This window comes from Periplaneta americana, chromosome 5 (genome assembly GCF_040183065.1).
Source record: "Periplaneta americana isolate PAMFEO1 chromosome 5, P.americana_PAMFEO1_priV1, whole genome shotgun sequence".
Classification (NCBI taxonomy): domain Eukaryota; kingdom Metazoa; phylum Arthropoda; class Insecta; order Blattodea; family Blattidae; genus Periplaneta; species Periplaneta americana.
The window spans coordinates 1,400,974-1,418,332 of NC_091121.1; the positions used below are offsets into that span (position 1 = coordinate 1,400,974).

The 17,359-nt window shown below is 34.6% G+C and overlaps 1 protein-coding gene across 7 annotated transcripts in view; it reads left to right on the top strand.

The window, feature by feature from the left end:
• Positions 1-17,359, top strand: part of LOC138699411 (uncharacterized) — a 169,309-nt gene that overhangs the window by 143,287 nt on the left and 8,663 nt on the right. For 5 of the 7 annotated variants that reach the window (XM_069825276.1, XM_069825274.1, XM_069825275.1 and 2 more), the window contains one exon: positions 4,229-4,407. In XM_069825276.1, coding sequence (XP_069681377.1) covers positions 4,229-4,407 — 179 coding nt within the window. Of the gene's footprint in view, positions 1-4,228; positions 4,408-17,359 lie in introns of those variants that run through there. The other 2 variants (XR_011332004.1, XR_011332003.1) reach the window with 2 other exon arrangements.

Consider the following 17,359-nt stretch of genomic DNA (forward strand, 5'->3'; position numbering starts at 1 on the left):
CATGTTTTGTTCTGCCGAACTTGACCACAGTCATGTGAGCAATTAGTCAAGTACTTCGCTTGCTAGATGCACGCGCGTCAGCTACTTAAAACTCCAGTAATACTTAACATACTTAACCTTATAGCCTCATTGGACAAAGTATGGTCCCTTGTGATAATTGTACTACATCATAACATTTTGTACTTTATGTAAGTGGGCTATACATATAATCAGAAAATGGAAGAACAGTTGAAAGAAGAGCAGTTTGGCTTCACGAAGGGAAAAGGTACGAGAGATGCAATTGGACTCCTGTGAACAATCGACGAAAGATATCTAGAGAAGAATAAAGAAGTGGTTATAGTATTTTTGGACCTAGAAAAGGCGTTTGACAGAGTGAATTGAAATCAATTTATGGGGATCCTAAAGAAAATTGACGTGGATTGGAAAGAGCGGAGGCTGTGTAGTAACCTTTATGTGAAATGAGTCAAGTCAGGATAGGAGAAGAAATGTCAGAAGGAAGCAAAATAGGAAGAGATAAGTCAACGATGCCCTTTATCACATACCCTGTTCAACATCTACTTGGAGGATTTAGTGAAGATCTGTTTTCAGAACATGGGAGGAGTGATAGCAGTAGGGGGAAGAAGAATAAATTGTATAAGATTTGCTGATACGGCAATGTTAGCAGAAGAGGAGATGATACTAAGGGATATGCTACTAAAGCTGAATGACAGCTGTGAGCAGTATGGAATGAATATAAATGCCAACAAGACGAAAACCATGGTCATAGGAAGAAAAATAAAGAAGGTAAACTTGCGAAATCTAAATGAGGCAATAGAGCAAGTGGACAACTTCAAATACTTGGGGTGTACCATAAGCAGTAACATGAGCTGCTGCCAAGAAGTCAAAAGGAGAATAGCAATGGCAAAGGAAGCTTTTAATAAGAAAAGGAGCATCTTCTGCGGACCTCTGGAGAAAGAACTAAGGAAGAGACTAGTGAAGTGCTTTGTGTGGAGTGTATCATTGTATGGGGCAGAAACATGGACATTAAGACGAAGTGACTAAGAGCATTTGAAACGTTTACAGTTCTTGTATTATGTATTTGCACCATTATAAATTTAATGTAATATTCAACAAATCAGACACTATGTATTACAAAAGGATCTAAAAATACATTTAAAATTGCAAGCCTCATCCAGATCTCAGATGTTCTTCAAACTGTCCTGTGTATATTGACTACACCCCAACTCTGGCTACTAGCAACAGGCATCTAAAATGAACATTGGTCAAAATACCCCTCATTTCTCATGAAAAACAAAAACTGAAGAGTACAGTGGACTATAATGGACTTATGCTCGACCATGCCGAAATGTAGTAATTATACACCTGGTAGCAGTCCTTTAATGCATGTCATTAAAGTACACCTATTCATTAAAGTTCAGGTTTTCGATTATTCTCGGATATGCAATCGAAAGATGAGGGAAACGTCACGGAGGCTGGAAATCCAATACTGTCGCAGAAGGTTGTGTTCTGTTACTATAATAATTAGCATTAATTGTAAATAATATTAAAATAAATTCAATTTGTCATCTCGTTTTTCAATTCTAAATCAGTTTCCAGGTTATACATTCTCTGCATTACATCAAGGTCAATGACATTATTGTTCGTCGGAAAAAATCAATACTTTCGCGTCTGCACACATCTCACAATTTCGAGCTATCAACAAGGTCACTTCTGATCTTCTGTCAGATACAAATAAAATGTATACTTCTGAATAATTTCAAGTTAGACGTATGGTCGAGCATAAAAAGTCGTATGAAACTTGCCTATAATGGTAATTAAGACGCAAGCGATCGTTTCATAAACAAACATACTTGCGTCTTAATTACTATCATTATAGGCTCGTTGCATAATGTACTATTATGTTGTCAGCAAACAGCTGGATACATTAAGAAGATTGATTGATTATAATATAATGAATCCAGCTTAGGTTGAACATTGCAGACATTTATAACTTTAGTTGTATTAGATTTTAGATTCTGACTCGGAATTGTTGTATATATGATGATGTCTATGACAATCCATGAAAAATACCACATCGTCACACTGTCATATTGTGCATGATTGGAATGCACGAAAATGTCGATTTAGATGCCTCAAGAGAATCTTAAAAGTTACCATAATTTAATGCAGACCTGGTGTATTCTGGTACAGAGACTCAAGCATTCTACGTCACACTCAAAGAACTTCGATATGAAGAGATGGATTCAAAACTGGCATAAGTCCAAATGACAAGTAATGAGAAAAATGACGAAAAATGGTAAAATAAATTTAACACCTTTAGATCCATTTGAAAAAAGCATCTGCAGACACTAAGTCAAGACTTAGGAAAATGTTAAATAAACTTACACAGTTATAGCCTATATAAACTGGAAAAGGATAAATTAAAATGTGAATAAAGCAAGTTAAAGTCTTAAAAAAAAGAACTTAGGACACTTTGGAATCCACCTCTTCATATGTGCAAACCACCCCCCCCCCAAGTGGCATGGCAGATGTCCAAACTGTACGCAATCTCCAGCCAAATATTCAGAAACATTTGTGCTGTCGATAGCTTGACGAATTTTGTGTCACAAATCGTTGAAGTTATTCTGAGGTGCATGATACACTTGGTCCTTCACAAAATTCCACAGGAAAAAGTTCAGATGAGTAAGATCCAGTGAGCATGGGGACAAGTGAATGCTTCGGCTCGAATTGACTTCCTTAGGCTTCTTGCAAAGGTCATGTGAATTCTTTCCACTTTTTCCTCAAAGACCTTTCTTTTACTATGCTTTCCATGCATGGACACAATACAGCCCATTTCTCTTAATGCTTGTCCCATTTAATTATGCTCACATCTAGGTAGGAACATCTTTGTGATGCCTAAAATTAAATTCATTCCGAAATGCACATTGTCTACACTTCACAGATTTCATTTCCATCAGTGAAAGAATGCAGAACAATTTCTGTTGAGATGTTCATATCGTCATCTTTGCGCATTCTGATCATGCACATCACACCAGCACCAGAATGTGGTATTTTTCATAAATTGTCACAGATATCATCATATTTACAACAATTTCGAGTTAGAATCTTAATACAGTGAAAGTTATAAAAGGTCGTAATATTAAACCTATGAGCCAGACATGTGGTACAGTACTTATATAATGTGTTATGATCTTAAATTTTTCCATAATTTCGTAAGAGTAATATCATACAATATTGTATTAATTGTATTGTTCATGAATATAATTCTAGCTGTATTCTCTTTCATATAATAAGCATTAATATCCGTTGTAGATCACAATTCAGTCTCATTTTTCTTTTCATTTTTACTGGTTCCGAAATCTTGCTATTATCATGCTATTCTTAAATTTTTTATGGACTTTTGTTTTCCTGTTTTTAACTTGTTTATATTGTCGTTTCTCAGAATTATTGGGAATATTATTTTGTAGGCCCTAAAGTTTTTTAAAGTATTAATAACTTACTGTTCATGTTACCTTAAGCTTTCTCACAACCAACAAAATATGATATATGGTGATAAAAGTCGTTATTTTACAATATTGCGTATACAACTTGTGCTCTTCTTAAAGCGACACTTTTCTCTCTCTTAGATATTCTCAAATCATGTTTGAATTCATTTTGTATGATGCAGATAATTCATTACTATATTTTCTTTTACCTTGTTTATTAATGCAGTCCTTATTTTCAATTTCTATGTATCTGTTTATTTCATTCATTCGTAATTGTCTGCCCAAGGGCAGATCTATCAGTCCAAATCCAATTTTTTCCAATCTTTCTTCATTTCCTCCTACTTCTTAAACAATCTATACAATCTCTATATCTTAATATTGATCTGCTTATTGTCGTTGTTTAGTCAACTGTCCAAAGACAGGTCTGAACCTCATAAGTGACATCATAAAGCATCACTCATGAGGCACCTAGGCCAGGAGATAATGGGGTAGGGTGGCCAGTTCCTTTCACCCTCCATTGCATACATCGCTGACTAGTTACATATTACACTAATCAGACTTCAGATGTATACAAACAATTGATCTGCCTCTGATACATATCATCAAGTGATGTACTGCCTGATAATAGATGTACATATCAGCCAGAACTTCAATCAGAGGTAGATCTGTTTATTATTCTTCACTAATTATGGTCTTTTAAATTTTTTAATGCAAAATAAAAATTAGAACCGTTACTTCCTCAGGAGGCAACAAAACTATGTCAGCATCAGAGCGATGGAGGCGAAAGAAAGCTGGACAAGATGATGGTCAGCAGGGAAACCAGCAGCAAGTAACAGATTTGACAGAACTGGCTAATCGTCTCCTTACCGAAACTGGTAACATGGATATTTACCAGGAAAGCTATGAACATATATCGAAGTTGGTAAGTTCATTTAGATAAATATCTAGAATGGCTTTCTTACATAAATTCTAGATATATACGGTCTTACTAATAAACTATATATAGTTTTTATATGAGACTTATGTAGAGTTGGGACAGAAAACATTAGCTACTAATAAATCACGCATAAGTGATGGATGTATAAGCACCCTGTAACTATACATGGGAATTGCTTTGCAGTAGTTATATACACGAAATGCCTTGTTTAAGTGTTGTATAGAGAGAAAAAAATGTCCACCCCTCTAACAGCTGTTTCTATAGATTGTCATTTTATGATGATGGTTCCCTTGTAACCACAGAAGAACAAACCAAAGAGCACAGAAGAATTAGAATAATATTGCTGTAGCTGTACTCTTTGACCAAAATATAGTGTGGTAATCGACCAGGTCCAGTTGTACTGTCGATACTTAGCGTGGCACACTAGCGCTCACTAACCGGATGCAATAGAGAACCACAATTTTATTATTCTATCACCTTTTGTAATGAAGTAATGACGAAACTATGACGTAGCTATGTAACAGTTGTACTGTTATACATGACGTATGTAGTGATTATTAGTAAGGAATTTACATACAACTTATAAACGAGTTATTCATTGTGTAAGTATAAGACAGTTAAACGTCTGTATAAGAGTTTTTATTAGTAAGACATAAATAAAAAAGTCTGCCAGAGACAATTCTGAAATGTTATAAAGTCATGGCAATTCCAACTTTGTAATACAGCTCAGAAACATGAACTTAACATTTTGACAACTTCAAAGAATAGAAGTGCAGAAATGAGAACTCCAGAGACCTTTGGTCGGATATACAGTACTTTATATGATCATAAACGGAATGTCGACATCAGGAATGAATTTAACATAACTGCCATCACCGGTACCATATCAACATACAGAAACAACGGGTATGAACATGTATCATGGACGCCCAATAACAGGCTGCCTCAGAGGCTATTTCACTACAATCCTTTTGGGAAGAGAGACCTTGGACGATCAAAAGTGCAATGAAGAGGCCAGCTTTCGGCCAGCATCCAACATGGACCCTATTCTACAAAAGTATGGTCTAATATAGCGTTTCTCAAACTTTTCTGAAGTGGGGACCACTTTTTTAAGTCAGAACAGTTCTGCAGACCACCTTACTCTTGTTCCCTTCAAAAGCAAATTTATCATTTTTGTAGCATATTTTAATACCAGTAATTAAATTTTAAAGTAGAATTAATTAATTAAAATTAACTTATAATTCAATTAAGTTTATATTAGTATTAACTAATTAAGTTAATGTTAATAGAAGAAAATTCATTTTTGTTTTTTTTTTTTTTTTTAATAATTCAAGGCTATTAGAGTTTGAATAGTCTTTAATTTATTAACTAAAAAAAAAAAATAAATGTTGGTACTCACATTAATGAGATGGATGAGCTTGCCAATTCTTGCACAGTTCTATATTTGGACGTCTAGATATTTCATTAATGACACGAGAATCATTGATATTAATATCTTCACACACAGCTTCTGAACTATTAACACTGCCTAAATGAACTGTATCATCACGCTCCTTTCTTTTCAAAGATTGGATCAAAGCCAGTTTTTCATTATATATAATGGGCACTATTTAACAGAGACATAGACAACTACAAGCGTGTACCACACAAGAAGGATTTCAAACAACTAACTGCTAATGAAAAAACGAATCGATAATGCACAGAATCTGTTATAAGTTACTTGTGATTGACCACAAAAAGAGATATTTAGAAAAGTATTGTAATTTGAATTTCTGGATCTGATTCGCCTGGATTTTAAAATAGGCGGAGTGTAAAATTTCTTATCTGAAAAAAAACAGAAATAAAAAGAAATAACACAGAAACAAGTAAAGATGCAATTTGGCACGTTCTATTTTGGTGTACGACGTACAGTACGTGCCCATTTCCCATTTCAATGTGCAGACTGGGTGTCGGCAAAACTATTAAGAAAGTCATAAATACATGGAAAGATTCAGTACTTTGGTCCTCTGTTATGAATTCAGGTGGTCCTTGGCTAGGTTACAGGTGCTGTGCCAAATGTGCAGGAAAAGGCGGCGAGAAATCCCGCGTTCATAGTGCTTTAAATCCCTCTTTTGTTACTGAGAGTAGAGTGGGAAGTTGGTAGACGGGTAGGGTAATAAATTTCATAAAATGTCAGTACTGGGAGAAAAAGTGAAAGGTGATTGCCATGTGTCATTTCCAAACTCTGAGATTTTCAGCTATAGTGTGATATGGAATTCGTTTGAATTTTATTTTTTCTGCTGTCTTTTTCGAAGGACCACAAGGGCAGACCTCGAGGACCACAGGTGGTCTGCGGACCATAGTTTGAGAAACGCTGCTAATACATTACAAGTGTATTGAGCTGTAACTAATAATTATTAGTCACAAAGATTTCTTGTACATTTGTATTTTATTACTCCATACTTCCAACAGTAGAGTTGTAACTTTATATTCCACAATACTATACAAGAACTTTTACTAATAATAATAATGTATTAAACCATACACCATACTAATATGGTGTATAATACAATTTTATGCTGTACATTACTATGAATCTTCATTTGCCACCTCTAACATAAGAGTGCTGAAAGCATCAAGCACACTTCTCACTTCTCCCTATCCACTTTCTAACCCACACTTTTCTTTTCCGTTTCTTATTATTTTTTTTATTTTTTCACTTTTATTAAAGGGAGTCGTCAAGCTCTATCTCACTACTTAATGTTATTGTTATGTAATGCCGGGCTTTGGCAACGAAGCCATTAGAGTTCTTGCTCTCCAATATTTCTTTGTGGTGGATCCATCAGGTAGAACTTCACAGGTTATGAGATGATCTTCAGTCATTTCTTCTTCTTTGTTGCATAGAGGGCAATTTGGATTTGTGTAAATTCCTATTTTATTCAAGTGTTTGGCCAAATAATCATGTTCTGTAAGCAGTCTGAATTTTGCTACTGCAGATTTACGTGGGATTTCTGGAATAATTTCTGGTTTTTTTATTAAATTCTCCATTTTTTATCTTTGGCTTTGGTACATAGTGCTTGGTTTTGCTTGATTTTATATTTATTTTTAATTAGTCTTTTGATGGATGTAAAAGGTAGGCTTGTATTTGTATTCTGAATTAAACTGGATCCTTTTTTGGCAAGAAAGTCAGCAGTTTCATTTCCAGCAATTCCCCAATGTGCAGGTATCCATTGCAATTGAATTCTTTTCTGTAGTTTTTGAAGTTGTTGGATCATTTTGTGACATTCTTTAATTTGGATCGACATCATTTTATATGAATTTATTGCATATAATGCTGCTTTAGAATCAGAGAGAATGACAGCATTTTGAAATTTATCTATTCTGTATAGTAGGTGTTGGAGTGAGATATGAATAGCCATTATTTCCGCATCAAAATTTGTTGTATGATGTCCTGCTGGTTGATAAAATGAGAATAACGCATACATAATTCCTGATCCTGAGTTGTTATCGATAGTAGACTCTTCTGTGTAGATATGTAACCATTCTTCTGGTGGGTATCTATTGTTCACAGCTTCTAATGCCAGCGCTTTTAGTACAGGTTTGGAAGTTTCAGATTTTGTAACTGGTTCTTCTAAATCTATTTGAATGTTAATTGGTTCTAAGGTTAGAGGGTTTTCTCTGCTTAAAATGTTTTCTTTAGATTTAGGGAGATTCAATTCTGTTTTTATTTCCGTGACTTTGGACAGGAAACTTATTTGTGTTTTCAACTTGGTTGGTTGTAACAGTCTTTTTTCCCATTTTGTTGTTGTTAACCGTAGCATTTTTTCATGGTGTGTTAGTGCCTGCTCCTCTAGAGTTAGACATATTGGAGGGTTCTGGGTTAGGGCTTGCATTGCCGTGATTGGGGTTGATTTTGCTGCACCAGTTATTAATCGCAGGGTCTGATTTTGGCATACTTCTAGTCGATTCAGGTTGAAATTATTTGCTGTAATTAATACCTCCGCATTGTAGAGAAGTATTGGCTTGATGAATGTTTTGTACGTGATGTTCAAAGTCTGCCGATTTCTACCCCACTTGGCTCCAGCTAATTCCTTTAAAATTGGAAGTCTTTTTGTTGATTTGTTTACTACTGCTTCAATATGATTTTTCCAAGATAATTTTGAATCAAAAATTGTTCCTAAATATTTCGTTTCATATGTTTGTCTCAGGTTTGTTTTCTTGAACTGTAGATTTAGTTTTGGGATTTTTTTCTTCAGACTAAATATTTCAAACGTTGTTTTATCAGTATTTATGGTCATCAAATTGTTGTCAGTCCACTTTTCTAATAGGATCAGAGCCTTTTCCATTGAAGTTTTGGATTTGACTATTTGTGGAGAAGATGTCCACTTGACCATGTCATCTGCAAAAAGAGCTGTCTTTATTTCTGCACTTGAAACAGCTGGGGGGAGATCATTGATGTAGATGTTAAACAAGGTTGTACTCAGTACTGCACCTTGTGGGAGGCCCATTTTTATTTGTCGGAATTTGGAAGTACTGTCATTGTATTTTGTAGCACAGAAACGCTGGGAAAGGAAGTGAGTGATCCAGTTTAGCATGTTGTTTTGAATGCCTATTTTTGTGAGTTTTTCAAGTAGTTTATACCTCCATACTGAATCGTATGCTTTTTCAAAATCAATGAAAACTGATAGCGTATCTTGATTTTTGTTGAAAGATTCTTTGACATCTTGGGAGAGCTGAATTGTATTTTCTTTGGTAGATAGGTGTTGTCTGAATCCTGTTTGTGCTGCTGTTAGTATGTTATTACTTTCTAAGAACCAATTTAACCTCGCTGAAATCATACGTTCTGCTGTTGTTGCAATGACACTTGTTAAAGAAATTGGTCTGTAATTATTTATATCATCACCTGTATTGCCTTTTTTTTAGAATAGGGATAATTATTGCTTTTTTCCACTCTGTAGGTACAGTAGAAGTCCATGATATGTTACATAATTTCAGTAGTGCATTTCTTCCCTTTTGTCCAAGGTGTTTCAGAAATTCTGCATGTATTATATCAGATCCAGGAGATTTTTTATCTTTTAACTCATGGATTGCAGAATCTAGTTCTCTTATGGTGAATTCTTTGCGGAATATATCGTTTGTTTGTTCTTGACACTTCTTAAATTTTTTGAGATCTTTTTTGATCTGCCTTTGCTTCTTTTTAGCTTCAGGAGAAAGTTTATGTTGAGAGCTATAATGCTTATTAAAGGCTTCGGCAGTAGAGCTGCTGGAAGTGAACGTTTTCCCATTAAATTTGAGTGGTTCTTTCCTCGTTTCTCTTTGACATGTGATTTTATTTACATATCTGTATATTTTTTTTGCATCTTTTCTATAATCAGCTTTTTCGATAAATTCACTGAATGCATTTTTCTTGGCTACATAGATTTCTTTTTTAAACTTTGCTGCCTTTCTTCGCCATTCTTGTGTATCTATTGGGTTGTTGGACAATTCTGTTTTTTTCCTTGCTATGTCCCTTTCTTTTTTTAACTTTGATAGATCTGCATTCCAAAAGGGTTTATAGTTTTTAATTTGTCCTCTTGGAATCCAATTTTTTGCTGCTTCGAGAATTATGTTTGAGATTGTATTGTTGAGTTTATCTGTACATACTTCGTATTCAATGGAGTATAATTTTTGTTCGGTCTCTTCTGTAAATTTTGCCCAATTAGCTTTTCTAAAATTCCAAGAGTATTTTGGTTTTGGTTTGTTATTATTTTGTTTGTTCTAATGTATTATGGATGCAATAACTTCTCTATGATCTGATCCTAGGTCTTCACTGATTTCACGTGTAGTCTTATCTTGCAAATTTGATGATACTAACAGGAGGTCTGGGTTTGTACACTGACCATTATAATGTAAGTATGTAGGACAATCGTCGTTCCTGTAAATAAGTTCTAAAGTGCTTGAATTTAATAGATCTTCAATAGTTTTGCCACTAGCATTATAGTCTTTGTATCCCCATTTAGGTGAATGACCATTAAAATCGCCAATCAAAATCGTTTTTCGGTGTATATTTATTATATCCAGACAAGGGTTGTTATTAGGTGGATTGTATATTCCATATATGGTGTAATGTGAATTTCCTTTCCAGATTTCAATTTGGATAATTTCTACTTTGTCTTCTTGTTGCATTTCCTTTATAACTTTAAATTTTGATAAAATGTTTATTCTAACACCTGCAAGAATTCCACTAGCTACTTGACGTGATTTGGGGAGAATATGTTGTTGTTTTCTAATGCCAGGCATTTGACAATAAAGTCATTTGACCTCTTGCACTCCAATATTTTTCAAAGATATTATCATGACCAGTCAATGAAGCACAGATTTTGAGGTGTTCCGAATCCATTTCTTGGTTTGAGTTGCATTGAGGAGAATATATATATATATATATATATATATATATATATATATATATATATATTGAATCCAGAAATTTGAAAGTATTTCAGTTGATCTCTTGATACATTTGCTTCTTGTATAATAAATACATCTATCCCTTTTTCCTCTATGATTGTTTGTAGTTCGGCTTTTTTGCTCTGTGTAAGTCCTCCTGCGTTCCATTGGAGAATTTTAAGGATGTTCTGTAAATGACGTCCTGCAGATGTCCCCGCCCGGAGATCCGAATGGGGGACTATTTTACCTCCGGAAAACTTATCTGAAGCATTTGCCATTAGGTTAATTAGCATAAGTGTAACCGTTTTTTAAGGGGATAGGCTGGTCAATTTTGTAATTTCCACATTTTTACATTTAGAATTGTGAAACTTTCACAGCATGTACTTCATATTCACACAATACCCACAATATACTAATAAATTGTTATTAACATTTAATAATTGTTGCAAAGAAAGAAAAATAACATTATGAGGATATATTAATTTTTTTAATAACTCTGGAAGTATTCTAGATAAATTCATGAATCTTTTTTTAAAGTGAAGCTGGTATCATGATCTACATTTGTGGATATTTTTATTTTCCTAGGACGCATTTTACTACTTCAAAATGCTGCCTAAATGAATTATAATAAAAAATGTTGCACAATTATAAACAAATAATTGATTATCATCCTGATATCATTCAGATTACATTCATCATCCCCCCAAATGCAGATAATATAATGATGAACATATGCTAAAAATGTCAGCTCTTTATCTCTAATAGTTTCAGAATTATTCAATAGTGAAGTTCATAAATATAGAAAAATATGATTATTGAGAAAACTGAAGTGTTTTTTTATACAGTAACTGATTCTTTTTTAAACTTACCGATCTTCTGTTGGCCTAAAATCCTCCAGCACTGTATGTGGTACCTTCCTTTTCTGTTTTCTTTTGTTCAACTCTCAGTTTAGCTGATCTGACAATCTGCCTATACTTCTTATATTTTCAGTGGTGCGAGTCATGTACAGCTTAGTTCTTCTTTCGTCTCTTCTCCTAGCTATATCTATGGTGTTTCTACCTGGTGACAGGCCACTTTCTTTCTGTAGTCGTACAACCGTACAGTATAATCCAGAATTATATTCTGCCACTGCCTTTTGAACAGCTAATTCAATTCGGTGTCTATGAAGAAATGTAGTTTTAGGACACTTTGACCAAATTATGTTGTATATTGACTCATTTGAATTTTGAGTTCTTCCTTCCACACATCTTCCAAGAAGAGATTCATGTGCTAGTCTACTATAGAGAGGAATAACTGCTTTTAGTACATTTTTATTGATTGGTGTATGTATACAGTCACCATGTTTTCCAGGGTTCTCACCCTTTGCAATCACCCTATTGTAAAAACACCAACTTTCTTCACCTGTTGGACACTTTATATGCCGGGGTTCATCATCTGTAGAGGAGCAGTGGTATAATGTAGCATATATATTAGACTTCGTAGCCTGCACATTGCCTAGATTTTGGACTATACTACTTCTATAGTAACGCTGTAACATTTCTATAGTTTTGGATTTCAGACTACCTTTTGTCACCCCACCAAGTGTTATACCCATCTTACTACTTTCTTCAATCCAGTACCTAATCTTTTGGCAACACGGTTCACAGTGCAGACATATAGCAGCTGATTTGGCGGGTAAAAAGTCATTGCACACAATTGAGTGTTACATCAAAATTTACAGAAAGAATTAGGGTATCCAGATAAAATACAAAAAAATAATTGTATTTTTCATGAAAATTCATCAAAAATTGACCAGCCTATCCCCTTAAGTGGGCACCAATTTTTTGTTTGTAATGGTGGTTACATCACCCACTCACGTAAACCCCCAGTATGACTGGAGGGCCACACCTGTCGTTGGTTAATGGGTCCATCGGACCTGGCCGGGAGGAATTTTAGAGTCCACCGACCTTTCTCACAAGCACCACTTGTGGAACATTTCTACGCCGTGGCAGGCCAGCGTAAGAGATGAAATAGCATTTCCTCTATTTCTGATGTTGTGGTTATACCGCCAATACTCGGTCCCCAGAGCCTCATCTGTAAAAGCAGGTTGCACCACGAGCAGGTTGAGGTTGGGTTTTGGATAGGAGAGGTTTATGGAATGCATTTCACTGTCCCTTGCAACCTAGTTGTTGCTCTAATTGTTTGGGAATGAAACATCAGATTCACTAATGTTAAAACAGCAATATTAATAACCAGTTATATCAGAACATACTAGGTATAGAAATGTGTCAATTTTACAGGATGTTTATGCATTCCTTCTGAGTACACTGATTCGTTTTGATGATAAAATATCTAATAGAAAAACAAAATTTTTTACCAACTTCTAAAATTAAAAACAAGAATTAAGGACCGTTTCTGCAAAACTTGCTAACTGAAAAAACTAAATTTTACAGAAGAAAGCAAGTTTTGGAAAAACGATCACACTTTGACACATTACAATGAAGAGAAATAATCAAATTTTACTAAGAAGCCTTTAACATCATGTAGAGGCCTGCCATCAAAATCTCAATTTTGCAGTTAGCAAGTTTTGCAAAAACAGTCCTCAATTAGACATTTTATTTATTCTTAATAAACTATTACAGCAAACTCAATCAAAGGAATTCCATATCATCACACTGTTACCTGTAAAAATTTCATGCAGACAGATCTAATAGATTCTGAGAAAACGGGTCATTTATGTTGAAAAATGTAGTTTTAAGTAAATCATGCTTAAAGTAAAAATTTCTATAAAAATTTACCTATTACAGAAAAAAATGTTTTACAGCCCTTCTGGTTGGTGGTCCTTGTGTTCTTCTCTATCCTGCTCACCTAATACTGCCCTCCTTCTCTTGGATCTTGCCTCTTTGGTTGTGTTTGTTACCATTATCTCATTCGCAATGTGTCCAAGTTCTCCATGTTTTTCGAGGTTATATCCTATTTGAATACCTAGATCCTTCAACGCCTGTATTCTTGCAATGTATCCATCATTAAATGTGAGTACAGCATCTAGTATACTAAGTTCCAACGTTGACATACCAACAGACACATTTTTGGAACTCAGTGCCAAACAACATTATTAAATTATTCATTAGTATTATGAGTTCTTCATCAGAATGGGCAAAATTTTGAAACACAGGCTTTATGAAGCATTAATTTTACTATAAAACAAGCCAAACCACAGCCTTCTAAGACAATTACTTCCTGAGATAATAATTTTTTTTTGTGAAAAGTGGTAAATTTTTTCTCTAAAACACAAATACACTAATATTTTTAAAAAATATGTTTAAAATAGTAAATATTAGAATATTTTAATAAACCGAACACCAAATTAAGCAGAATGAATCATACTTACTTACTGGCTTTTAAGGAACCCGAAGGTTCATTGCCGCCCTCACATAAGCCCGCCATTGGTCCTTATCCTGAGCAAGATTAATCCAGTCTTTATCATCATATCCCTCCTCCCTCAAATCCATTTTAATATCTTCCCATCTACGTCTCGGGCTTCCCAAAGGTCTTTTTCCCTCCGGCCTCCCAACTAACACTCTATATGCATTTCTGGATTTGCCCATATGTGCTACATCCCCTGCCCATCTCAAACGTCTGGATTTAATGTTCCTAATTATGTCAGGTGAAGAATACAATGCGTTAAAATGTTAATTTTTTTTCTCCTTAATTTAATAATTCTGGCCATGGCTTCAACCATTCCCACTTCTAACGTTTTTTATGACAGTATGGTCTCATTCTGAATCTCATGTAAACACTTCCCATCATGGGAGTGAACTATAGCAACTCTCATGAGAGAACTGTCACTGTGTAAAAGAGGCTTTAATCTATGTAGTGTAAAGTAGGTTCACTTTGTGTTTCTCAATGTACCCTAACTGACAACTCAAGTAGTGTTAGCTACCAGGGATTTCTCAGTTATTTGTTCTATAGACCATTTACCACAGAAATCCCATGGCAGTGGTCTTCTGGAAAATGATAGGTACAATGTAATAGATTTCCATTGATTTGTGCAATAGCCATAAGGATTATTGTGTCAATTATGAAACAATTGTGAAATGACAGCACAGGAAAAGAGAATATTCTGGTAAAACTTAATCCGACATCATCATGGTCCATATAAATTTTACTCAGACTTGCCTGTATTGGAAAGTCTGTGCTCTAGTTGTTTGGGAATGAAACATCAGATTCATCTCATCTCCTGAAAAGAAGATTCTGAAATGTTGTACCTTTCAGCCATAATAATTCCAAGCTATAGGTGTAACTTGGTGCTTAGTATTTTTGAATAGGGATTGGATTTCTGTAACATGTCATATTTTTATAAGCTTAAGTTAAATTAAACATATTGCCCATTGTGCAACTCAAACCAAGAAATGGATTCGGAACACCTCAGAATCTGTGCTTCAGTGGCTAGTCATGATAATATCTTTGAAAAATATTGGAGTGCAAGAGGTCAAATGACTTTATTGTCAAACTATAACAAACTATTAACATCATGAGCAGGTTTACCTTTTTTTGTGAATTGGTACAATGATTGCTTTTTTCCAAGCTGCAGGAACTGAGGTGTTCCGTGATAAATTGAAAATGGATAAAAGTACAGACTTGTTAGAATATTTGTAATATATGTTTTGTATTAGTTCAAGCATTAACATTGAAAAAAATTAAGAATTGAAGTGAATATTTGTAATCACTTGTGGTGCTCCACTACTGTTTTTTAAATATAATGATGCTCATTACCTGTATTGTTATAAAATATATTTTATGGTATGGTAGCATTTAAAATACTTTTCACTGAGCTCCATGGTCACAGACTTTACATGAATTTCTTTATAGAAGGGTAAAAGATATGAGAGAAGAATAGACATCTTAGCTTCCATGTAAAAATAACATTTCGGAAGAGTTTAACATATTACTTGACTTTTTATGCTTCTAAAGCACACATATGTCTTTGTAACTGTGGCATAGTGTCCTTCTCCCTGCCGAGGACATGACAGGATACAGAACATGATGACATAATAAGTAAGCTCTGAACTGTCTCGGGATTTAACAATAGCAAATAAAACGCTAACGAACTTGTACTAATAATGGCTACTTTAATAACATAAAAGTCAATCTTAAGAATATAGAAAGCAGTCCTTAATTTGTGTAACAATTAGGCAAGGTACATCTATCCTCCACCGACCAAGAGGATAATAACAACTTACTAGTAAAGCTAAACATAAAACAATTCCTCCTGGTGATGAGGTAAAACCAATAAAAGAACAAGGGTGACTGCACAATAACTAACGTGGCCTAGAAATAAAGATACATAATAGTGAGATAAATAATATCCTGAAATGCCCCTTATATTACTAAACTTGTCTCACGAATGATTACCTGTGGCAGCAAAGACAACTGCTCGAAATGAATCATTTGACGCAATCTCTTATCTCAGGTGTAGCAGTCTAATTTTCACATCAATGCAATGTAACGTTGTGACAGTATTAAGTTCAGCTATTGCTCAAGAACAGTGAATATGCACCCTCTCAGTACTGATCGATATAAGTGGCGAGAGTAGTGCACAGATAACACTATTTACTAGAATTGTATTAGTGGCACTGCTATTCTCGAAAACGAGAAATAATCTGCCTGTTAACATTACACCGACTACTACTAAATACTGCAATTCGTGACTCATACTAAAATACAAATTCCTTCTCTGAAACAATAATAAGTGGAGACAGAGGCTGTGATGCAATTTCTTGTTATCAACATTGTATCAACAACATTCACCTTAATCGGCTTAATCACTCGACAGTTCAAATTTTGAATATTGTAAACACATGATTTATTTAAGTTTGAATGCAGGACTATATAGCAATAGATACGAACAGTAGCAGCTGGTGGTCAAAATAATGAGTGTGCTACAATCTCTATATCGGCCTACTGTATACACTTACATGTATTTATCTTAATTTGAGACTCGCCTAGTGACGAATTACCCTAGTGTTAAACGTTAAACCCTCCATCTTGGACATTATACTCTTTTCTATTGACAGTATTGTAAGAACAGTGAGCGATCCTGGGACATAGTGTTCCTTAAAAATCATCTTTCTGGCTCAGCAGTGGTCATTGGTGTTGTACCAAAAATATTTAACAACTTCGTTACTTCACAGAATGGATCCTGTGAATTGTTAGAGGCTATGTATTGTAACAATTGAACAGCTCCATCTATATTTCGGAAGTCGAGTCTTCCATATAGAACCCCAAGTTGTGTTTTTAATAATCTTTTGTTCAGTACAGTATAGCTGTTGACAGCAACTTCAAGTTCGCGTTCAGGAAAATTATGCAAAAAATTTGCTGTTTAACAATTTTGTTGAGTCTAGGTAGCTTAAAGACTGGAAACGATGAGTAGTTTCCTGAATTATATGGTCACATACTTCCTTGGCTTCAATTTTCGGATTCCATTTTCCGTCGCTTGCTGACTGATTCAGGAGGAAACTCAAAAAACTGGTAGATGGCAGCAGCAGTCGGA